At 39.0% G+C, this 24601-nt stretch overlaps 1 protein-coding gene and 1 long non-coding RNA gene across 7 annotated transcripts in view; one reads left to right on the forward strand and one right to left on the reverse strand.

The window, feature by feature from the left end:
* The window catches only part of ROBO1 (roundabout guidance receptor 1), a 585029-nt gene that overhangs the window by 514560 nt on the left and 45868 nt on the right, over nucleotides 1–24601 (forward strand). For all 4 annotated transcript variants that reach the window (XM_081858408.1, XM_081858409.1, XM_081858410.1 and 1 more), the window contains 10 exons: nucleotides 5722–5846; nucleotides 8143–8314; nucleotides 9437–9642; nucleotides 15292–15373; nucleotides 15514–15682; nucleotides 15795–15961; nucleotides 17377–17498; nucleotides 18425–18656; nucleotides 20447–20568; nucleotides 24350–24521. In XM_081858408.1, the coding sequence (XP_081714534.1) occupies nucleotides 5722–5846; nucleotides 8143–8314; nucleotides 9437–9642; nucleotides 15292–15373; nucleotides 15514–15682; nucleotides 15795–15961; nucleotides 17377–17498; nucleotides 18425–18656; nucleotides 20447–20568; nucleotides 24350–24521 (1569 nt within the window). The remainder of the gene's footprint in view (nucleotides 1–5721; nucleotides 5847–8142; nucleotides 8315–9436; nucleotides 9643–15291; nucleotides 15374–15513; nucleotides 15683–15794; nucleotides 15962–17376; nucleotides 17499–18424; nucleotides 18657–20446; nucleotides 20569–24349; nucleotides 24522–24601) is intronic.
* LOC309340045 overlaps nucleotides 1–24601 on the reverse strand; it is a 153019-nt gene that overhangs the window by 41478 nt on the left and 86940 nt on the right. Inside the window, exons 3-4 of one of the 3 annotated variants that reach the window (XR_014155761.1) lie at nucleotides 7068–7122; nucleotides 658–814 (exon numbers count right to left, since the gene is read on the reverse strand). The exons of 1 other annotated variant lie outside the window; for it this stretch is intronic. This is a non-coding gene — a long non-coding RNA (uncharacterized lncRNA). The remainder of the gene's footprint in view (nucleotides 1–657; nucleotides 815–7067; nucleotides 7123–24601) is intronic. One more of the 3 variants, XR_014155760.1, reaches the window with a different exon arrangement.

Genomic DNA, 24601 nt, shown 5'->3' on the forward strand with positions numbered 1-24601 from the left:
CAGATTGCGAAGTGGACAGTATTTTCTTAGCAACATAAGTAACAATGTCTGTTGGATCAATATCCTTATGAATATCAGGAGCAACTTGTGGCTTGGATTAGGGTCACTGGGGCATCTAGGTCCCATTGTGGTTCTGATAAATTAGTCAGAGTACAGCAAGTTACGTTTTGATTTAGGAGAAGCCACTCAATACCGAATGGTGTTTTTTAATGTTATATTCCTTGATATTTTATTAGAGGGTAGTATACACTTTTATAAACAAATAAAAAACCACTATTTTTTATTGGTCTCTGGATTGATATCATTTCCAGCTTTCCACATTAGTATGCTTACAGAAGTGCTCTTTGTTAATAAAAATAAAGATATAGTTGGATAGCAAATGCATGTGTGAAAGGGAATTATCTTGGCTCTATTCAAACAGGGAGGAAAGGGAAAAGGGCTTGCTCTTCCCAGCAAACTAAGTAATTTTTACCCTACCAATCCTGTCTAGGTATATTGAGTAGCTGTTCATCCCTTTTTGCTTGCAGGGAGTATAATCGCCTTGAATACTGAAGCTGATTATGAAAATTACTCCTAGATTACATTGCAAATGGAACATCATAATTCACTTTTTATTCTGCTTCCCAGCGTGCAGTAGGTGGTGGACAATCCCCTGACATGTTATAGTAGGTTGGGGGTGGCGGTTCTCTGAATATGATCCCATCACTCTGCTCAGCAGGCAGATAGATCCTTTTCACACTGTAGCACATCTCTTGTATCTCCTTCATTCTTTACACTTCACATCTCCAGGTTTGGAATTGAGCTTTTTCTACTGCTAAAAAAGAACAATATATGCAATAAGCCATCTGTTTCATGCTGTTTTCTTGTATATCCTAAATATGTTTTGTCTTTCGATAAGATCGCTGTACATTTTATTATTATTATTTTTATACCACTTTTCTGAAAGAATACCATACAAAGCAGTGTATAGAATTAAAAGCATATTCATTTTACCTTTGTTCCATTTTATGTTCCAATTTATTTATTCCATGTTTTCTTTTCTTTTTCTTTTGTTTGTAGTTGTATCTGGTAAGTTGAAATTTTATTGGCCATCTTCTAATCATCGTTATCCCTGTGAATGGAACATCTCTCCCTCTTTCCATCCATACCCCTCCATATTCGTCAACAAATCAGCTTCCATCTTTCACTTATAATTGATTGGACAGACTGCAAAGAGCAGAGTCTGCATGAAGTATGGGTAATTTTTGTGGCAAGCATGAAAGGTAATGGCTTGCTTATTTATATCTGTTTTAATTATGTTTTTTTCTTATTTCTAAGTTGTGCGTCTGGTCCATTCTCACCTTGATGCATTCCAAGTGCACTAAGGTGTGCAAGTCCTTGATAGTAAAAAAAAAAAGTTGCACATGAATCAAAGGAGTAAAATTTTGTTTTTGAATCTTATACTTCATTTTTTCATATCCGCTGTTCAAGCGATTTTTTTAAAAATAAATACTTTGCATTCCTTTCTTTTTATTGCTAATATTGATAACAACAGTTAGGGTTATTAAATTTAAAAATGTAGTTTAGTTGACTAAAGTTTGAATCGGAATTTAAGATGTTTCATGAGCTTGAAGGCGGACTGCAGAGGCAAACCATATTCATCGTCCCTGCACCATCCCTAGGAGAAAACTGCCTAATCTTCTAGCTGCCTTGAAATCTAGCAGAAATAAAGAGTTTGTATTTTAAATAAAGAGTTTGTATTTTTCATGAGCTTGAAGGCGGACTGCAGAGGCAAACCATATTCATCGTCCCTGCACCATCCCTAGGAGAAAACTGCCTAATCTTCTAGCTGCCTTGAAATCTAGCAGAAATAAAGAGTTTGTATTTTTAATAGTGGCATCACTGCGATGTTGCTTGAACTATAACTGAGGGTAATGCCTGAAACATATCTGTACAGCTTTTAAGGTTTTGGTTATTTTGATGAAATGTAATGAATTGATCAATTTAAAGCCTAATGAAGTAAAATATTTTTCATTATTTTGCAGCTCTTACAATAACAGCAGAGTGTATCTGGGCCCATTCCAACAGTTATAGTCACCACTTTATGGTGCCTGCAGCATTAAGTATAGCAAAAGTGAGAGTTAAGGAAATAGCTGCAGCATACATTGCTGTGCACTTCAGAATTCAGTAAATGCTAAAGCACTTTGAATTATGACATAATTACTTGTTGGATAATGTTAATGGAGCTTTGGCGGTAGTATAAATAGTTGCTAAATGGATTTGTTGGCAATTGCATCAACAGAAAAGGCAGCCAAGTTAATGAATTGAGAATGTGGATATTAATCCATACTTTCAGACATGAATGAAAGTGGTCGTATGGTTTCATCACTGTGCATCCAAATTGCAATTCTACCGTATTCTTTTATTGCACCACCACATTCAAAAAATGAACAGAGGAAAACATACACACACCCACACACCTCTACCTCTTTTGAGGTATGCTGGATTCACGTTGTTTAAATTATATTCAGTGCAGACTTTGGAGAACTAGTAAGTGTTGCTGATGATCATCTGCATGCTTGTCAGACTACTACTTAAACATAAAGCTTTAATGAAAGAAGCTAAATGAAAGTATCATCATGACAGAAGATAAGTGTAAAAAATTGTGCATGGAAAGGCAAATTCTCTTTTAAAGTCATCCAAGTTAGTGGCCATTGCTGCCTTCTGTGGTGTAACTATGTGCTGTGTGAAGAAGCAATTTATTTCATCCAGCAAATGATGTTCATGAGTTCTGCTTATGAGAAAAAGAGAGAGAGAGAGAGAGAGAGAGAGAGAGAGAGAGAGAGAGAAAAAAACTTCTCTCCATCCACTTTCAAAGTGACTTACGGTATCTCTGAGTAGACATGCGTACAATTGTATTGTTAACAATACAGTGGTGCCCCGCAAGACAAACACCTCGCAAGACGGAAAACCCGCTAGACGAAAGGGTTTTCCGTTTTGGAGGCGCTTCGCAAAACGAATTTCCCTATGGGCTTGCTTCGCAAGACGAAAATGTCTTGCTAATTCCTGCGGGGTTTTTTTCCTCCCCCACCTTTCTAAGCCGCTAATCAGCTGATCCTCTAAGCCGATAAAAGCCACTAAGCCGCTAATAGCGCTAATCCGCTAAGCCGTCAATGGGCTTGCTTCGCAAGACAAAAAAACCGCTAGACGAAGAGAATCGCGGAACGAATTCTTTTCGTCTTGCGAGGCACCACTGTACTGTGAATTTTTAATGAGTGCCAGTACGTCAGCTCCTGCACAGCAGCAGGCATGCTTAAATCTATTTGCAAAGATTTCACATTTGCCTTTTGTGGGAGGGGGAGAGGGAATTCTTTAACATTTACCCACATTTATTGTGCTGTAATATTTACATAAAGTAACTTATAGGGAGCTCCTGATTTCAGATGAAGCCACCACAGGAATGATGCATCCTGGTTGCTAGTGATAAAGGAAGGGAAAACCATGGCGATACCAAAGACAAAAACAAAGGAAGGGAAAACAGCAGCTCTTTAGGGCCATAGGAATTTGTATTTTCTGGTGTCCAAACAAATCACTTATCAATCAATTCTCTGACTTCATTCATTGGCTATAAAAACTCAGGTGGGAACAGCCAAGCCAGCTCATTTCACAGAAATCACTTACCGTATTTTTCGCCCTATAGGACGCACTTTTTCCCCTCCAAAAATGAAGGTGCGCACCAACCCCTCTCGCTCTCCAGGCTTCAGGAAGCTATCCGCAAGCCTTGGGAGCCCGCGGGAGTTCCCGCCGGGCTCCCTAGGCTTGCAGATAGCAGCCTGCACTCCGAAGCCTGGGGCTGCCCTCCTACTTGGAAGTGCCAGTGGCCACCGTTCCAGGCACCATGGTTCCCAAAGTCACTGTGTTGTTGACCCCCATTTTAGAATCTACCTTGTCAGAAGATTTTTAATCTTTAAAGTATCACAAGCCTCTTTGTTCCTTTTGATGTTACAGGCTAACATGATTCACTCCACGAGGAGAAATTCCTGATCTTAGTTTAAAAAGTTTTGGACAGTTAAAGTTCTGTATATCTCGGTGGTCGTCCCCTCTTTCATTCGTATGGTTCTGTAATACAAATGTGCAAATATTTATCAAGAGAGGGATTGCTACATTGACATTATTGCAGCAATTTAGCCTTGAAAGTAGTCTACATTAAAGTGTATAGTCTCTTAGTGAGAAGCTGGTACAACTTTGTGAACAGAGGAGCATTGTAGATCGTTCCTATCTTAGCGGACCAAAAATTCCACTGACTAGGATCACTTTTCATCACTATTCCTAACACCCAAAACCCTACACAAACAATAAACCTCAATATTACTAATCCTTGTTTGCCTTGTTAGTACATGTTCCATAATCTTTTGTAAGAGTTTATAAATATAAAATCATATATTTTCCCACCACCACACGATTTCCTCGGGCATCCACAGAAAACTAATTTGCTTGCACTAACCAAAAGACTTCATAAGGCAATTTTGTTCTTCAGAAGTCAGACTTTTAATAGTTAACATAAATCTGATAGTCTAGAATCCATTTACCTAATGCTGAACTTTAGACAACCTGGTTTTCTGTGAATCTCATCACAGTATAAGATACTTATACACTTAAAAAAACAACAACACCCTGCCCATATCTTCCCTAAAAGAATTTCAAGTTTTGTGATTCCTTGTCATTCATGCTACAGGCAACTATAACAAAATACCAACAATATAAAGTGTTTTTGGATAAATAATGATGGGGGGGTCTTAAAAGCCCAACCTACATTTGATTGTGAGATGCCTTATCACAATTAGTAAGGGTTGAGAAAAATTCTTCTTTTAAATAGTAGAGTGGAAGATCTGAAAAATATAAATCAGCAATATCTCATTTAAGCCATTGTTTCTGCAGCATAAGAGGGTAAGCTGAAACAGGGTTTTAAAAAGAATATTTTCTACTCTAGTTCAGTCACTGTGCCTAATATACTTAACTGCCATAGCTTAATGCAACTGACATAATTTTTGACGTTCTATTTACTGCTAGATGAAGTGGCCATTTAAGTCTGTATAAATCAAACAGTTTGGACAATGCTGGCAGTATTTATAATGTCACGATGAGCAGATGTTTCAAATTTGCCTTCATTTACATATATATTTTGTTTGAACATGCCCTTGCCTATGTAAATGAAGCAGGCATTCTGCTTCACCGTTGCTTTAAATTCATTCCTCTTCAGTAATTGCATTGAAGATTTTTAAATGGTTATAATTTACTCAGTAGCAATCCTAGGGCTTTTGAGTTAAATTGAATTTTTTTCCTGAGCATTTCATCCTACATCAGAAATCAAGCCTCTTATGGAAGCTATTAAATGACTTCTGAACTACAGTAAATCAAAGATGATGACTTTTGTGTATCTAACCCCTGAATTTGCAATCATTTTGTGGTTTTTACTTTAAGAGTACATAGTACAGTGATGTGAGGGAATTTTTATTTTCTTATGCTGTGACAAATAAAAATGTCTTCAACCTTTTGTCCTACCAGCACTTTACCACCAACATCAACCCTTGTTAAAACAGTGTTGAACCTGAGCACTAGTCTTTATTTTAAAAAGGACCTTTCTCTGTGTGTTAGATGTAATGCACAAGACCCTTAACAGAAAACCATTCACCTCAGCTACGAATTAATCGGTGTAATTGTGTTGTACTTCGCTTCTTTCAGAACCACCACATTTTGTTGTGAAGCCTCGTGACCAGGTGGCTGCACTGGGCAGAACTGTAACTTTCCAGTGTGAAGCAACTGGAAACCCTCAACCAGCAATATTTTGGCGAAGAGAAGGAAGTCAGGTAAAATGAACTTTCTGAAGCTTTGCCAAAGCATCTAGATAACACAAGGCCCGTTTTTGTCTGCTAGTGCCCAATGCTCTCCTGCACCCACATCATCCAAATGCCTGTTGGATGACTGGCTATGCTCATTTGATTCTTTTCAAAATATGTGTGTAGGCTCTGCCTACATTCCTGGTTGTTGTAAAAAGTCAGGACTAGTAAAAAGTGTTTAATTCCTTGGCAAACTCAATATACATCCTGGCTTTACACAGACCCCTCTGTTCCCTGTCAACCACATATTGTCCCATGCAGGATGAAAAACCAGGAAGCTTCTCAAGAATTTTGTAGGCTGTACTACATGCTTCAGGACTGTGTACAGTTCAAGATATTCAAGTTATTTTTTAAAAAAATATAGCATGTGGCCTGAGACAGAATTTTCAGTCAAGCTGAGGGGGGATTTTAAATCAACTTTGTTGAACAGGTGCCAATGGGTAGCAAGAAAATGAGAAGGAAAAGAACCATGATAAGGATCTGTTAGTGCTTAGCATGAAATGAAACACAGTGTATCCTATTTGTTTGGAATATAAAGTTTAATTGGAAGAGAAAAGTACTAAAAGCCCTCCTCTATGAAATGAAGCATTTAAATATATTTTAGTTAGACACGGAAAAGTGAATCTGGCATTTGATTCCAAATGTATGTAAAATTCTGTTCAGAACAATTATGGTAGCACAATTTCTTTTTTGTTTCATCTGTGGTTTGTCATACAGTGTATGTCATGGATACAGGGAGGGAGGTTACTGTACTACAAGAATGTCCAAAACCCCATTGGGTATCGAGAGCTAGATGCATGTCAAGGCAAAGAGGAGGAAAACAAATAAAAAATACAAAGACGTGGTTTTTTTTAAAATGTGAGAATAAAGATAATAATAAATGGTAGTTTCTTTCAACTGCCAGAAGTCTACTATTTCATTTACTATTAAGCAGACAGCATTTTGTTAGTGTTTTTAGTAAGTTTATACTACGAAAAAGAGCTTGACATATATTTGAAATTATAATCCATATATTTGCATTCTTATTACATGTGGTTTTACTCGTATCATATGTGATGGTTTTTTAACTCATATCATGTGTGATGGTTTTGTTCCAGAGGTCTATGCATAAATGCAAATAACATATAAAGTCAGGAACCTCCAGAGGTGACACCCCCCCCCCCCGCGCGCGCAAGGTGGAAGGCTGCTTACCTGGCCCTCCTGCTGCCTCTCCAAAGTACAGAAAGCCTGCAATCACAGCAGTGTGCTAGTGAGAGAGGGAAATAAATAAATGGAAAATGTGTTTCCTCCTCTCTCCATTTACTTATTTATTTCTCCTCCTAATGTGTGCAATCACATAAGTAAACTTAGCATAAGATGCAAGTTACCTGTATATGATAGACATGTTTGATCATGTTTGCATGAAACAGGACAGATGGTTCAGTTCCTCTAGTCCAGTATTCTGCTAACAGTGGTCAATGAAATTGATGGCCATTCTCCCTAGCACATAGTACTCATACTGTCCCATCTGAATAGTTCCCATATAACTATTATCTGTGCTTTTTTTCTGGGGGGACGCAGGTGTACACATACCCCTAAACATTTTGTGAATCTAAGTTTGGCCTCATTGAGGGGCAGTATTTCAATATGGGTAGGAAAATGAGAGCACCCCTAAACATTTTCTTTTAGGAAAAAAAGCACTGACAATTATGGACATTTATTCCACAAAAATTGTCTAAAAGGAAAATAAGATACACTCTCCTATATAAAAATAACAGTCTCCCCCAGCTCATGAAGAGAATTACTATATGGCTTTAGATCAAAACCCTACCAAACTGCAGCAACAAAGCACTTGCTATGGTCTATCTAGACTGGTTCTACCTAATACCATCCTTCCCGTAAATATATTGGAACTTTTAAGTTTATGTTCACAGCTGTACATTGCAAACATCTGGTAATTAGCACTGGGGCTGCATTTATCCTTGAGTATTGAATCAAAAAGAAGTTCAATGGGACATTCCCAAATAAGTGTGGTTAGCATTGCAGTCTTAGATATGTTGTTATAACCAATGTATTATTTGTTGTTGTGGCCCATGGGAATCCAAGTTTCAGTGTTTAGTCACATCTATCTTGGGTGGTGGACTGTATTACAGCATCACTTTTGTATCTGAAAAATGGTCCTATAACCTTCATAATATAGGGTATTCTGAATTTTAAAGTTGTATATATCTATGAAGGCTAATCCATCTAACTTGCTGATTTCCCACTTTTTCTCTTTATATTCCAGAACTTGCTTTTTTCATACCAACCTCCTCAGTCTTCCAGCCGGTTTTCTGTCTCTCAAACGGGTGACCTCACTATTACAAATGTCCAACGATCTGATGTTGGCTATTATATTTGCCAGACTTTAAATGTTGCGGGAAGCATCACGACAAAAGCATACTTGGAGGTTACTGATGGTAAGGTGTTTATTTTAACTTTGCTTGTAATGTAGCAGAATGGTACCTCTAGCGTGGTAACAACATGATTTTGAGTTTATATACTTTCTACTATATAAGGTGTTTATTAAGGTGAAAATGCATTTGATTGCACTACACAGAAGTATGTGGGAGAGACATTACTTGATAAGATTAATGTGTTTTTGCTTAGGCAATTGTAACTTAAATTTACCTTTCAAATTATCAAGCACTCATAGTGTGTTGAATCTGGATGTCTTGAAATGAGCTGTGTCCTCTTCTCACAGTTCAGTCTCCCTTCATGTGCCTTATACATCTTCTGGTAAAGATAATCTGGTTTCTTAAACCACATTTCTCATGATATCTGGTGGTAAAATGTAGCATAAGAAAACCTGGATATAAAACTAGGATCAGATCCTGGTTAATTAGACATGACAGGAAAATGTGGTATTGAAAAACAGAATATCTTCACTATATGGGAAACGTGTGAGACGTGGCTTTTCCTAGTCCAAAAAAATAGTTTATTGGGCTGAATTTGTGACCTCTGAACTGCACCTGTTAAGTTTTATTGTGACATTTATTTCAGTTCAAAGGTATCCTTCCAAAACAGTAAGAACACCGCAGCATCAGTCAGAAAATATAGAGCTTTTTAAGTGGAGCTTAAATAGTGTTGCATAATAATTTTGATGAAATCTAATAGTGGTTTGCACACATATCAAGAAACAAATCAACCGGCTGATCATTGAAAAAGTTAACTCATTAATGGCATTAGAAGAATCTAGATGAAGGAGGCTGGACTAGAGAAAGGGGCATCTTTCAAAGAAGGTGGGAAACTTTGTCAGTTGTTTTCTCTTCTAAGGTTGTTGGAGCCAAGCACATGTCTGGAAGAGTCAAATGCAGGGAACTGCCTTTTCTCCTTAAAAAAATATTGCTGGATATTAACACATATTCTGTAGTTGAACACCATATTATTATCCCCTGAATATTGCATGCTTTACTTTCATTACTTATTTAATTATCTTTAGATTCTTGTAAAGCCTGAAGCAACTACTGTTGCTTAGATGATTAGAAAATCGCTTCCAGTTGCAGAAAACCTTTCTCCTTCCCTCTTGTTTCTTCTGCCAGTTATTGCCGACCGGCCTCCTCCTGTCATTCGACAAGGTCCTGTGAATCAGACTGTCGCTGTGGATGGTACTTTAGTACTCAGCTGTGTGGCTGCAGGCACTCTAATGCCAACAATTCTCTGGAGAAAGGATGGCACCCTCATCTCCACACAGGATTCCCGCATCAAGCAGCTGGAAACTGGTGCATTACAGATTCGATATGCCAAGGTAGTTTGAAACTGAAACCAAACAATTCTTTTTAACTTTGCTTCTCTTTGGTGCTTGCCTTGAGGCCCTGAACATTGCAACCTCTAATTTTAGAATTAATGAAATGTTAAATAACTGTATTAATATCATCTTTATTTGATTCTTCATGTCTTGAGATAGCTTATTCTGCATTCCCAAAGTACCTTAGATTATAACAGAGCCGCTGGCAAGTTATTTCAGTTTTCCTAAGTAAGTTTCTTCTAAGAAGAATTAATTTATAAAACTGTTTAAACATAGAAGATGGGATGGTGGTACAGCAATGCATAGGAATCTTCTTTGGCGATCGCTTATAGCCGAGTAAGATTGTCTTCCATGAACACGGTCTTAACAGTGAGTCCATAAGTGACTGTGGAGGCCAATTCTGGATCCACGTGTCCACAGTGGGGATATAGGTTTCCGGGTGGGAATTGATCATGCCATATGTGCCTTCCTATTAGCTCATTTCTCCCTTTAGTCCTGGTTGTAACCATAAATGTTTTGAATCCGTTTCACTTGCTAGCAGGCATGTGAACAGTAAACAAGCTCCAGCATTTTCGCATAACATGAAAGCTGTACGATTGTATTGTTTCAAAATATTCTCTACAGTTCATTTACTATAATTTCTCTACTAGCAGTTATCCCTATTGTCCTCGTGTTTCCTGCCCCCCCTTTTTTACTACCTATACATATGCAGGAAATATTATTAAGATTAAAATAACCGACTACAGAGCTGGCTTCCGGAGGGTTTATGGAAGCATGCTTGGTCAATGTGTTATTCCTTTGAGACAAGTTGTAGCAAAATGGTTTGCGTTTTTCCAAGGAATATGAACACCTGTTTTTACTTGCTAGGTGTTTTGCCTTAGGATAACTTGGTTCATGTAGTTAGGCCAAATGTAAAGACATCTTTTCATACAATACATTACCTGAAACCATGTAGTTACCTGCCCATGCAACTCTTTATGCCAGCACAGAATTACTGAACTCTTCCGTTTGGCGGTGGTGTTTTTTTAACTTTTAGATTGACCTTTTTAGAGTGGTTTAATCTTTAGTTGTGTGTATTTAGAGGCAGTTTCAGGTGGGCTTTGCCTGGTGTTTGACATCAGGTGATTATACTATATGCTGTCTGTGTTATCCAAATCAGTTCCAAAAACATTTTCAGCTTCAGCTGTGGACGTTAAAATCTTCCAATATTTCATATGGACAAGCAAATGGAGCAAAACCTAACATATTATTATTATATTATTATTTCTATTGTTATCAACATTTTTATTATTTTACGGTGGAACTGTGATGAAGTCCTCACTCAGTTTCTTTTCTAGCAAAGTGACTCAATGGTGATTTTTCTCTCTGAAGAAACTTGTGATATAAGCAATTTTGGGGGCAAAGGGAAGCCCCTAATTCTCCTGCAAGCAATTTCATTGATTAAGCATCTTGTTTACCTTTTAGTAAAGAAGGATGGTATATCATATGGAATTTAAACTAGTCTTCCCCGGGTGTGCCGGGGCCTAGGAGCATGGTGGGCGACATGAGGACACAGCAAGAGGGCAAGCACCCAAACTTCCAATCCAGTCTGTTTAGCATGGGCTGGAAGGGTGACATGGGAAAGCAGCAGAGCAGGCTCATGCCCTTCCACTCAGCCCAAATGGTCTGATTAGAAGGCCGCATGCCTGTTGCATTCTCCTGATGCCCAGCTAGCCCCGCACTGCTTTGCAAGGCTGGGATGTGGAATCAGACTCACAAAGCTGGAAAAAACCTGCACCCGGGGCAATAGGCCCCCTCACCCTGCACATACTACGCCTCTGGGTCTTGAGGTCATCTCCCAGCCCACTCCATGCCCAGAAACTGCAATTCTTTTATTCACAGGAGTAAAAATGACATTCAAATAATTTGTCCTTTAACTTCATATGAAAATGGATTGTTGCATTGTCCTTGTAGTAGAGTCACATCACACGCTCTTTAGCAATAGTTAATATTCCTGCAGAGGTTTTTTTCTGCAGGGTTTACCTAAAAAATTTCACAACTCAGCATTTTCAAACTTGGCAATATTTACTTATACCATTGTTTTCTAAATGAAACCTAACCTCTAGGAAATTATAATCCTCTATCGTTTCCTCTAGCAAACATAGCACGTGCACACCCTCTTCTGGGAACTACTGCCTGTTTACTAATGATAATAATAACTTAATGGAGCTCATAGAAACAGAAGCTATCTCATGGGATGTAGAGAGGGACGGGAAAGTCACAAGGCTATGCAATTTTGCCTCTGCATCACCAGAAAAGTAATTTTTCTAATTAATTTTTGTTAAAGATCTGATACAGCTTCTGTCTACAGGCAATTTAGGATCTGACCTATGTGTTAAAAGGCCACATGTTAGAGAGAAGCTACATGCACAGTGAAGACTTTAAAGTTTCCTAAGTAAACATCCAGTAAGCATTGTGAAGTTAACCGTAGTGCTTGGAAATATACAAAAATAGCATGAAGCATGTAGTTTTCAGAGACATATATATACACCAAAATGATTTTCTGAGCCTGGTATGCTGTGCATGTATTGGCCCTACTCAGTTTTTCACTGGCAATTTATTGGCAAGAACTCAGTCTAATCTACCTCACAGTGTTGTTGTGAAAGGACAGCTCTGTACACAGCTTTGAGCTCTTAGGAGAGAAAGTAATATACAAATACAATGCAACATTCACAGACCCTGTAAAGCAAAATAAAGAGGTACAAAGCCAGTAAAGCAGCTCTTCCCACTTCAATTACTTTAATTTTAACATTCCACATTCCTGATATTTAACAGAAAAATAAAAGAGAAGTTTTCCAACCTTGAAAACAACAAAAACAAAGATTTTCTGTGCATGTGCAATTTTGCAACATTGGTTACTGAACCACCTCTCAGCCTAACCTACCTCTCAGGGTTGCTGCGAAGCTAAAATGCAGAACTCACAGACTATGTAGAGAGAAATAAACATGCACAGAACCAAGAAAGCATATCCCATGCTTTAACATCAAAATTGTACAGTTCTGATATTTTATAGCAACCCCCCAAGTTTGACAACCTTGATAAACAATCAGAATTACTCGGAGCACAAGCAGTTCCTAAAAACAACAAAGCAGCAAAGGAATCATATGAGGGAAATATTTTGAAGTACCCCCACTTCTGTCTTCAGAACTCCTGGGTCTCAACTCTATAGTTATCCTGAGTATGAGTCAGTGGTGGTTGCTGGTGCTTCCATCTCCTCCTCTGGAGGCTGCAGCAGACAACTTTTTACGCACACACAGTTACCCAAGCAGGCACCTGCAGCCACAGATCAGGCACCTGTGAGCTTCATGTATTTGCTATGCACCTCTACCAGCAGTCTTTTTTCTTCTTCCTATTTGCTGGCTCACTCCTTCAACATGCTTGACCGGTGGGTGTCTGACTCCTTACTGCTTCATCATTCCAGCTCCTTTCCAAAAGCTGAAGCACTGCAAAACAGCTTCCTTTTGGATCATCATATGTCCACATCTAGCACAGCTGAGAGCCAACTTTGTGTCACTGAGACCAGGCAGCCTACTCCAAAGCAATAGGGGAGCTGGGTTGAAGATAGCTCTGCCTAGTCATGGCCAGCTGCTGAGCTGAGGCCTGGGCACTGGAGACAGGCAGCTTCTCAGTACATACAAAACATTTAAACATGTATAACTTCATAATCTTATTTTCATGCACCTTCTTTCCTTCGACTTCCCCATACCTCCCCATCACTGCATCCTTGTTTTACGATTCTTTAGCAACCCTTTAGTCAATTTATCTATAATTCCCTTTCATTAAGTTTTCTTTAATTTGTTAATTACAGCTGTAATTCTCTGCTTCTTACCCCTTGACATCTTAACACTCCTCAATTTTACAACAATTTTAAAGATATATTTTAAATTTCTTCCAGTCCTCTTCCACTGTCTCCTTCCCCTGGTCGCGGATTCTGCCAGTCATCTCAGCCAGTCCCATAAAGTCCGTCACCTTTGTTTGCCATTCTTCCAGAGTAGGTAGTTCTTGCAGCGCCCCTCCAAACATTGGACCTGGCACAGGTGTACCAATCTCTTGGTTCTGCTGTTAATATGAAACTATGGAGGACATTCTCTTATATTACTTTAAACCCCCCATCCTGCACTGCTCTTTTCTACTAAACAGAGTGTCACACATATATACCCTTTTGCAATCAAGCTGTATATAAATTTTATATGAAATAAATCATTTTATCCCATTCATACATCCCCCACCAAACACACCATCAAAATGTTCTTCCTCTCATCCACACATAGCTAGAGACCCATTCATATACATAGTCACATGTCTCACATATCCTACCAGATAATACACACCCACTGAGCACCTCACATTTCCATATATGGACACGTACACAGAAGCGTCAATATAGTGTGATGAATTTCCCTAAGAGAAATTTCCCATCCCTGTCCCAAGTGCTTGAAGCAGACATGTGAAATGGAAATGAAGATGGATATGTCAGAAGCTATATAGGAAACATGATTCTGGGTAACTTTCTAGATCTGTAGGGCCTTTCCCTAACCCACTTCTAAAGATCGTATTTAGAGCAAAGGTGGGGAAACTGTGGCTCTCCTGCTATTGCTGGACCACAGTTGCCATAATCTCTGACTGTTGGCCATGCTGGTTTAGGGGCTATCCATATAAAACATAAAAGTTCGTTTCAATCTCTGTATCTAAAGAAGGCATATCATCCGCCAGGAGACCAGAAATAGGTTGTAGATAAAAGGGGACGATAAAATAAGCCTGCTTAAAAACCTTGCCCTTGTATGAGCTTTGAAAATTCGAGAGAGATCTCCCTGATGTCTTTGTGAAAGATGCCATGGAGGGGAACTGAGGCTACTGTCAAGAGTGTACCTGCGGGCAGAAGCCTGATGTGAGCAGGGAGCCTGGAACCAGTAGCTATGTGTGACAGAGCAAGTAGTTAGGACCAAACTAAGTGAAAGAATTAATGAGCGAGCTAAAAATAAGGACCAAAGAATACAGCAGAAGTGTGTGAGAATTCAAGAAGATCTTGTTACTTGACCTGGAACAGGAAGTCCTCTTATAACTCTTTGTGTCCAGGAGGGTCCAATCATTAGACAGAATGGTTGGGAATCAGTCCACAGCTTGAGGACATTAAACTATCTAGGGAGATGCCACAACATGACTCCAGAAAAGCAGCATACATGTTATTGTCCCCATCAACAGAAAAAGTGGGCTAACACACCATGTCAGATGGTGGAGAGGTATTCCCCCTAGCAACCTCTGGTGTATTCTTTAAAAGGACTACAAATGTGCACTGAGAAGTTGGACTATAGACCACCTTATCCCATATATCCCCGCCCAATCAACGAGGTCTTCAGGGACCACAACATAGAACATATGAAAAAATATATTTTAATCCTGTATTCTATGATAAGTACAGAAGCCCAATTAAAATTTGAGCTCAACTATTGCATTTTAATTTAGTGTAATTGAGTATCACTTTCTTCTAACAAATTTTCATTTGCGGGACTTTGGGTGAGTTAATGCATATTCATTTGGGAGATCAAATCTTCTGTGTCTCAGACTATTTCAAATATTTTTCTTTCTCTCTCTCCCCCCCCCCCCTTTCAGCTGGGTGACACTGGTCGGTACACGTGCATTGCCTCCACCCCAAGTGGTGAAGCATCATGGAGTGCTTACATTGAAGTCCAAGGTAAATCTGGATAGAGGAGAAACCATAAAAATAAGTAATTACAGTCTAATGGCTCTCTGATTATGTAATAAATGATATATCCTAATGTGAGCACACTGATGAGCATATGTCAGCTTTGAACTTTTATCACTGTTCACTAGAATTTGGAGTTCCAGTGCAGCCACCAAGACCCACTGACCCTAACTTGATTCCCAGTGCACCATCAAAACCTGAAGTTACAGACGTCAGCAAAAATACAGTAACACTATCATGGAAGCCTAATTTGAATTCAGGTGCAACTCCAACCTCTTATATAATAGAGGCGTTCAGGTATTATGTCTTTATGTGATCTGGTGTGCTTATGTTTTATGTTCTTAAATCACAGGCATGTACTAACCTGTTTCTGTTTCTGTTTGTGTGTGTGTGTGTGCTTTATCCCTAGCCATGCAGCTGGCAGCAGCTGGCAAACTGTAGCAGAAAATGTGAAAACAGAAACATTTGCAGTTAAAGGTCTGAAACCAAATGCAATTTATCTCTTCCTTGTGCGGGCAGCCAATGCATATGGAATTAGTGATCCCAGCCAAATATCTGACCCAGTGAAAACACAAGGTAAAACATGTATTTAAGACTGAACTAAAGACAACCATTTGTTTAGATATGCTTCACTGAAAGGAAACAGAAAAGAAACACCCATTTTAGGAAATACTGTTAATACAGTATCTGCTCTTGTTCTGTATGCAACAATAGATAACAAGGCTGTCAACCAAAAAGGGGCTTAATGCTGAGGAAACATCTATAGCAGATCCTACTGAGAAACAAACCACTTTTTAATCTAAACAGTTTATTTCTGGGCAGTAGTGTCTGTAGCTTCACATCAAATCAAAATCTGGATAAGTACACAGTTCTCTCCGAGAAAATGTGCCAGCAGAGTTAATAGTTTTCAAAAATCATCTGTTTCTTACAATTAAAAGTTAGGTGCTATGCTAACTAAACATAAGTTGTCATGAAATCAAGTCATTCACTTGCCTTCCAGCATAACGGGGTGGGGAAAACAAGCCGCAATGCCAAAATACATTTGTGTGGCATTCAGTACCATTTTATGAGAGATAAAATATAAGCAGATGCTTTTAAACTGAGTCAGATCATTCATCCATCTACCCTATAATTCTTTATCTTTATGGGCACTGGCTATCTAAGGACTAAGGGCAGAAGTCATGGATTATTTCAGAACAGACACATTGTTAAGGTTATACATTGAGATGAGCTACACTTTTGTCTGCCAAAGATGTTTTTGGGGGTGTACCAAGAAATATCAATATTACTTTTAATTCAGAAGATTATTCCAAACTTTGTGATCCACTAATTGAACTATATTTGACCCACTTGAAATGCTTCTCTTTGTATATAACAACAATATTTTTATCCACTTGGATCCAACAGGACCCTGAAAAAGTGGAAAAGAACTTCCACACATGCAAGTTGCACCCCAATTTTCATGAATTCCCCTTTCCACTGCAGACGCTCAAACCACATCCATTGCTGCTCCAATTATAATGGCTTGGAAATATGGAAAATGTAGGAGTACTGAGCATTACTGGAGAGTAATGTTGCAGGCACAGAAGCTTGTCTCTTTGCCTGCCAGATAGTTGGAGCTCCAACTGCCTAGCAGGTTCAGAGGCAAAGAAAGACAGCATGCCCTGAGCTGGAGGAAGATGACAGATAGAGGCACTTCAGTTCCTCCTTGGCTCTGTGTTTATTTCAAAGCTGCAGCGGAAGATCAGATACAAGACCCCAAACCTTGGGAGAGGGGAGTATCTTGGCAATCACAAACTTGATTGGCCACCAAAGCCATCCAAAATAATTCCCAACCCAATTTGTTGACCCTTGATTTATTTCTTGACTGTGTCCCCATTCTATCTTGGATGCAAGGCAAAATATACACTTAGTGGTACAATCAAACCTGTTTTTCAAGTCTCTGTCATATATCTTTTAAGGTTAACAATAGTTTGTTGAAATTGTTACAGATGTTCCGCCTACAAGTCAGGGTGTGGATCACAAACAAGTACAGCGGGAGCTGGGTGATGTTGTTCTACATCTCCATAATCCTACAATCCTTTCTTCTTCCTCAATTGAAGTTCATTGGACAGTAAGTAAAGCAAAAGTGCTAGTAGCCTAAAAAAATAATTTTCCCAACAGCATACAAAATACAACAACATACTCATGATAAACTCTGAACAGATGTTGATAAGCTGCCTTGGAGGCATTAGTAGCATTAATTACTATTCATTAATAAGCAGGCTATACACACGTGCACACATACACTTCTTGGGTTGCATTCGGATGTCATGTTCAAAGAAGGATCATTTGCAGTTTGCTACATTTTTCAGTTCACATATTTTCTTCTTTTTAAAGAGACTTTAGTGATTCTTATAATAATAAAATCGTAGAGTTGGAAGGGACCAAAGGGTCATCAAGTCCAATCCCCTGCAATGCAGGAATGCAGGATTCTTCTTCTTAGAATTTGTAAGTGGACCAGAACAGGGCAGCCTTAAACAAAAAACCTAGGAATGTGGTGTTTTTTTTAAGTGTGTGGTGAGGGGAGCATACAATAAGATTGAAAATAAAAGCTTTGGGAATAAAAAAAAATACAATGCATGTCTGTTTAACTTAGATCTCTTATCTTTAATCCAAACTCTCTGCCCATGTCTCAGGGTGCTTTAAATTTCTATTGTCCAATGTGCAACAAGAAAAACAGTTTTTGAAATGAAAGAGATTTTCAACAACAGTTTGCAATATGTCACGAGGGCCTACTGTTCAGAGAAAAATAAATAAAATCCCACTGGGCAAGTGCTATCACTTCAGTGTTTTTAAAGTAGCCTATTAGACCACAGTCAAACACAGCTGTGGCGCCATTTGAGGTTAGTAGTATTAAACTACCTGGAAACAGGGAAAATGCAAAAATGAGCAAGCTCCATGGTTTTCTGTGACTGCTAACATGTATTAGCACCTGAAACTGTTTACACTTGATGCTTACTAATGTATTAATATGGCTGTTCTATCTCCACGTTTAAGGTTGACCAACAATCCCAATATATTCAGGGATATAAAATTTTGTACAGGCCAACAGTTGGTTCTCAAGGAGAATCTGAGTGGTTGATTTTTGAAGTAAGGACACCAACAAAAAACAGTGTTGTGATTCCTGAGCTCAAAAAAGGAGTGAACTATGAAATCAAAGCTCGACCTTTTTTTAACGAGTTTCAAGGAGCTGATAGTGAAGTGAAATTTGCCAAAACTCTGGAAGAAGGCAAGTAGCAGCATGGCTGTCTTCATATTATCTTTTTGAATTACTTTTTTGCCTGTTTCCCCCTGATGTATTTATGGCTTGATGTTCTTTGAAGTGCATTTTTTTTTTATTGGAACTCAGCCCTCTGCCATGAAAGAGAACTGTCAATGCATAGGGCTGATCATTATGTGATTTGTTTGTTGACACAGAAGTAAATATTCAAAAGCATGTGAATGGGAAATCCCCTCAAAGACATCATAGGAACTGTGATGTTCCCCTCCGTCTCTTTCTGTTGAGTTCATGGTCTGGTCACAAATGACTTTGTGTCAAATTCAGACACTTGAAAATCACTGTCTAGAGTAGATGGCAGACACTGCTGTAACCATGAAAGAGCTGCGGTTTACATATTAGGGGACTTCCTATCTTCACTAGTTATGCTAAGAGATTTGAAGATCATGAATGAAGACAATAAGCATGTGTTAAATTAGCAACACTTAGCCTCCTTCCCATTGGTATGTGTTATATATAAATATGCTCAACAAACCCCCTCTCCCCACCCCACCAAATGTGATTACACCTCTGTGGATGCCAAACATAATGCCTGATATAGGCAGAGCTAGAGTATGTGGAATTCTAAGTGCTGAGTGGAAAGTGGTTGATTGTGATGGGTCTTCTGAGCCCATAGATCTGGAAAACAAAACTTTTGATGTGTGGAATGGGTCTGTGTAAGACACAATGCCCTTCTCCCCCTTCAGTTTTTGATGTAGTATTTCTCTGCAAGGTACATTCTTCTGCACTTGAACCCTTTTCTAGTAATTCCAGGGGCCAACAGAACAATTTCCTTATTGATCATGGAATATTCATTCTATATGAGCCCAAAGTCATTTTGTGGTTCTTCTGTTCTTTCCTTTTGTAGGTCTGTCCTTAGACCAAGAAAAAGAATGGGCACCCACAGCTAAATTGCCTGCCTGTTTTGTTTTGCTTTGTTTTGGGGTCAGTTCAAATATTTAATTGGAGAGCTTATCTTGTATCCAAACACAAACCACCAACATATGAAGGATGAACAGTGTGGATTTTCTTGTACAGCTCATCATGTGCACACTGGCAATTTGTGATCATTAGTAGCTTGTTCATCACATTAAACGTCTGTGACCACTGTTTGTGCACTTGGTTTGTTTTCTTTTCTTATACAAACTCCAAAGCATGAACAAAGCTATAGACATTTTAAATAGGTCTCAGATGTTGTCCGGAGTTGTTTTATTATTATTACTGTAGTAGATTTGTATACTCTTTCTTTGATTTACAGAAACTCAGTTAATATTTGAGGTATTTGGATCATCATCTGTTCACTTTATCACATCAACCTTTAGGAAATAGTTTGTTTTAAATTATCCCCCTCAGAAAAGATTGTCGAGGCATCTTGTTGAAGAAACTTTTCAAAACTAGTATTATATCTTCAAAAGCCACTTGACCAGATTCTCTGATACCACAGTACAAATATACTTCATTAATCTTCTTCAGTCACTTATTGTAATTACCGTACTTTTCCATATATAAAACTAGGATTTTTTTACTTTAAAATAAGGTTAAAAAATCTGGGGGCCTCTTATATATGGATAGTGCATATGCCTATTTTCTAAATTTGGGGTCCCCAAAAGAAGGGGGCGTCTTATACAGAGAAAAATACATCTGCGTGTTGGCAAATCAGTTTTGTCTGCGTCCTTAGCTGTAGCCTATTAAAAGCACTGCTCAGTGACAATGAAACGGAAAAAACAGCTTTAATCACAACCATCCTTTCTTCCCACAAACAGCTCCAAGTGCTCCTCCACAAAGTGTTTCAGTAACTAAGAACGATGGAAATGGCACTGCGATTGTAATAACATGGCAACCTCCCCCAGAGGAGACACAGAATGGGATGGTTCAGGAATACAAGGTAATATCTAGTTCTAACCTGGCAAATTATTGGCAAGCTATTGACAGAGAACTTGTTTGTGGTTTCTTGGCTCCATCTGGTGGTAAAAATCAAACCATAATAAAAGGATATGCCCGTATCTTTTAAGTCTAGTTACAGATAGGTAGCCGTGTTGGTCTGCCATGGTCAAAACAAAATAAAAAAATTCCTTCCAGTAGCACCTTAAAGACCAACTGAGTTAGTTCTAGGTATGAGCTTTCGTGTGCATGTATCTGAAGAAGTGTGCATGCACACGAAAGCTCATACCTAGAACTAACTCAGTTGGTCTTTAAGGTGCTACTGGAAGGAATTTTTTTATTTTCTTTTAAGTCTGTTCGTTTAAAATTTTCATATATATGCATTTGTGTTGTACAAGTAAATAAACATATTGATGTGCAATCAGAAACCTATAAAGTATGCTAATTCACTCTCAAACTGCTCACCACCTTTTACTTTATAAGAGAACTGCAGGCGTAAATTAAAAGAGAATAGTGTCTGTGTACAAGCATATTATGACACCAGTAAGTTATCATAAGAAATGGACATACATAAGAGTAAGCAAAGTGTAAGATTTTGTCATTTTAGGAATATGGGAAATGTACTAATTTTACTTCTAGTTTTAAAAAATTCTTATTGATAAAAACATGGCTGATGTGAAGATTTTTGGAAGCACTGTTAGGAAAACATAAGAGTAATTTCTATCATGTTACATTCTTTACATTTGCCACTGTGCAATAATATAAAACAATCTATCATATTTCTAATTTGATTTTATCTTACAATGTTTTCAATTTATTTCCACTGCTGCCCTCCATCCCTTCTAGTAAACTTCCTTTCTCCAGGTCAGGTATTCTCTCCTCATACTTGTATCCTGCCCTTCCTCCCAGTAGGAACATGGAGCAGCTAACAATGCTGTACTACGTACACATAAGGACATAATTTTATATATATATAATTTAAAACATTATTACACAACTAGAAATGAAAATGTAATAGAAACATCATTAGTAGAGAAAGCAAAAGTGATAAAGTCAGCAAGAAAAGTTGGTTTCCTTCCAAGCACATGAATAAATAGAAAGGTTTTTTACCTTGTGCTTATTAAAACACTATTTGGAGAAATGCCATGGTTGGTTTGTTGGTCTCTGGCTTAGCATTTTGTGTTAACCAGACCAATGCCTGAGATGCTAGCAAAGACATATACAGGCTTCTAGAATGGAGTGTAACAACTTATTCACTTAGTGTTTCACTAGTCAAATGACTTGACTCTAGGGCAGTGACGGCCAAACTTGGCCTCCAGGTGTTTTGGGACTACAATTCCCATCATCCCTGACCACTGGTCCTGTTAGCTAGGGATGATGGGAGTTGTAGTCCCAAAACAGCTGGAGGGCCAGGTTTGGCCATCACTGTTCTAGGGGGTACATTTTAAAAATGAACTATCTAGAAATTCCTCCAGAATTCTTTGCCCACAAATCCAGAAGTCTCCACAGCAGAATTTTTTGTTTTCAAGATTTGCCACTAGCACGTTATATGCCAAAAAAGGAAGGACACCTATTATTCAGCAATGTATAAGGATGTAAGATGAAGGTCTACCAGACTTGCATGTTGAGCGTACTACTTTATGGAAGTGAGTCATGGGTAACTTACACCTGCCAAGAGTGATGTGTCAGTGCCTTCCATAAGCACTACATCAGGAAGCTTTTAGGCATCACATAGCAAGTCTCAAACAAAGATATGCTCTCCCAAGCCCACATTCCCAGCAAGTTTGCACTTCTGTCTCAGCAACCTCTGTGCTGGTTTGGTCACGTACACAGGATGGAAGATGGCGAGACCCTCAATGATGTGCTCTACAGGGAACTGGCTTTAGGCACTAGGCTTGTTGGCAGATCAACTCTGTATTACAAAGATGTCAGCAAATGTGACATGAAGGCTGGCAGCATCAACCCCTTGCAGACGATAGCAGCACCTGGAGACAGACAGGTTGTGTATCTACAGCAGTGACCAGAGAAGGAATGACGGCTGGGAGGAGTGCAGAGGGATGAAACACCATAGCGCACCTGTAGCTGCAAAACCGGACGCCTTCATCTGCCCCAACTGCAGTAAACCATGTCTCTCCCAGATCATTCTCTACAGCCACAGCAGGCGTTGTAACCCTCCAACAGTTTGACTTTACCAGTGAAGGCACACTCTTCCATTGTCTCTCGAGACAGGCAGATGTGAACAACAACTTAAGGACAAAGCAATCTCAGACGAGAATTCAAAGTCTGAGATCATCCTTGATTATAATAAAACTAAAGATTTTTTGATCACCTGTGACCAGATGGTTTCTACATACCTGATCAAACAGTGGCCACTTATGGGTGGTTGTTGTTCTCCCCCCAGGTATAATTGCCTGCTTTTTTTAGAAGCTGAACATAGCCAGCTTTCCAAGGATGTCAAGAGCCACAGCCTCAGGTCTGTTAAAGCCTAAAGCCCACCACAGCAGACACCAAGAAAAGGAACAGGTTTCATATTAACATAAGAAGAGCCTTGCTGGATCAGGCCAAAGACTCATATAGCACAGGATCCTGTTTTCACAGTGGCCAATCAGACACCTATGGGAAGCTGCAAGCAGGACCTGAGTGGAACAGCACATTCTCTACTAGTGATTCTCAGCAACTGGTATTAGTAGCTGTTGTCAGAGAGGCATTGCTCACCTGTCTTCTGAACATTCATGTGTTCTTTTGAATGCCGAGTGCCCTGAGAAAGGTGAGGCGCAGGGAGGTCAGCGCAATGCAGGAGCACTGCCACCATGCCTGACTGTGCTGAGCTATTCGTCCATCTTCGTCCCTCTCCCCTGAGGAACCAGGAGTGACACTCAGTGTTCAGAATGCAGGTGAGCTATGCTGTCCCGCCTATGCCATGTGCCACAGAGAGGCATGCTTCCTCCAACAATATAGTTATCATGTCTAAGAGCCTGTGGAGAAAGGAGGGAGAAAGGTTGTTTGCTGCTGCTCCAGAGAAGCAGACACGGAGCAATGGTTCCAAACTACAAGAAAGAAAATTCCACCTAAACATTAGGAAGAACTTCCTGACAGTAAGAGCTGTTCGACAGTGGAATTTGCTGCCAAGGAGTGTGGTGGAGTCTCCTTCTTTGGAAGTCTTTAAGCAGAGGCTTGACAACCATATGTCAGGAGTACTCTGATGGCGTTTCCTGCTTGGCAGGGGGTTGGACTCGATGGCCCTTGTGGTCTCTTCCAACTCTATGATTCTATGATTCTACCCTCCATGAATTTGTCTAATCCTTGAAGGGTGTGAGTTTAAGGAAATAAATTAATGTGGTATATCCTTATAAAGAATGTTGTTCATTCCTCTTTGAGTCTGTTTAGTGTTACAGATGAAATTGTATTCTCTGCATACTAGGCAAGGAGTAGAATAACAGTTTACTAATGCAATGGACCTTGGGGGAAGCCATGTATTATTTCCCACAGTTGTAGACTATTGAATTTTGCTGCATTAATACTTACCATATGGACAGTTTTGAAATTTCAAAAATAGAACAAAAAGTGTTGTATATTATCAGGTAACCTTATTCAGATAGTTATTCAGATGGCTTGTTTTTAATAGTGTTTATATCAGTTTATTAACAGCTTTTACAACAGAGCTATTAACTTAGCTAAATGCAGCTTGCTATGTAAATCAGTAAATGCCATATGGCACATTTTATATCATTATTTATTTATTTCAAAGCCTATGTGCACATGAGAGTTGCTTTTTTTCTTTGCAGGTCTGGTGCCTTGGCAATGAAAGCCGATACCACATAAATAAGACAGTGGATGGTTCCACATTTTCAGTTGTAATCCCGTCTTTAGTGCCTGGTATTCGATACAGTGTGGAAGTGGCAGCAAGTACTGGAGCTGGAGCTGGAGTGAAAAGCGAACCACAATTTATTCAGTTAGGTAAGTGATTTGTAATAACTTCCTGCTTTGTTTTACATTCAGTGTTTGATGCAGGGCAGGGGAAATCCAGATGTTCTGCA

This window comes from Podarcis erhardii, assembly GCF_964252035.2.
Source record: "Podarcis erhardii genome assembly, chromosome: 4".
NCBI classification, from domain to species: Eukaryota; Metazoa; Chordata; class Lepidosauria; order Squamata; family Lacertidae; genus Podarcis; species Podarcis erhardii.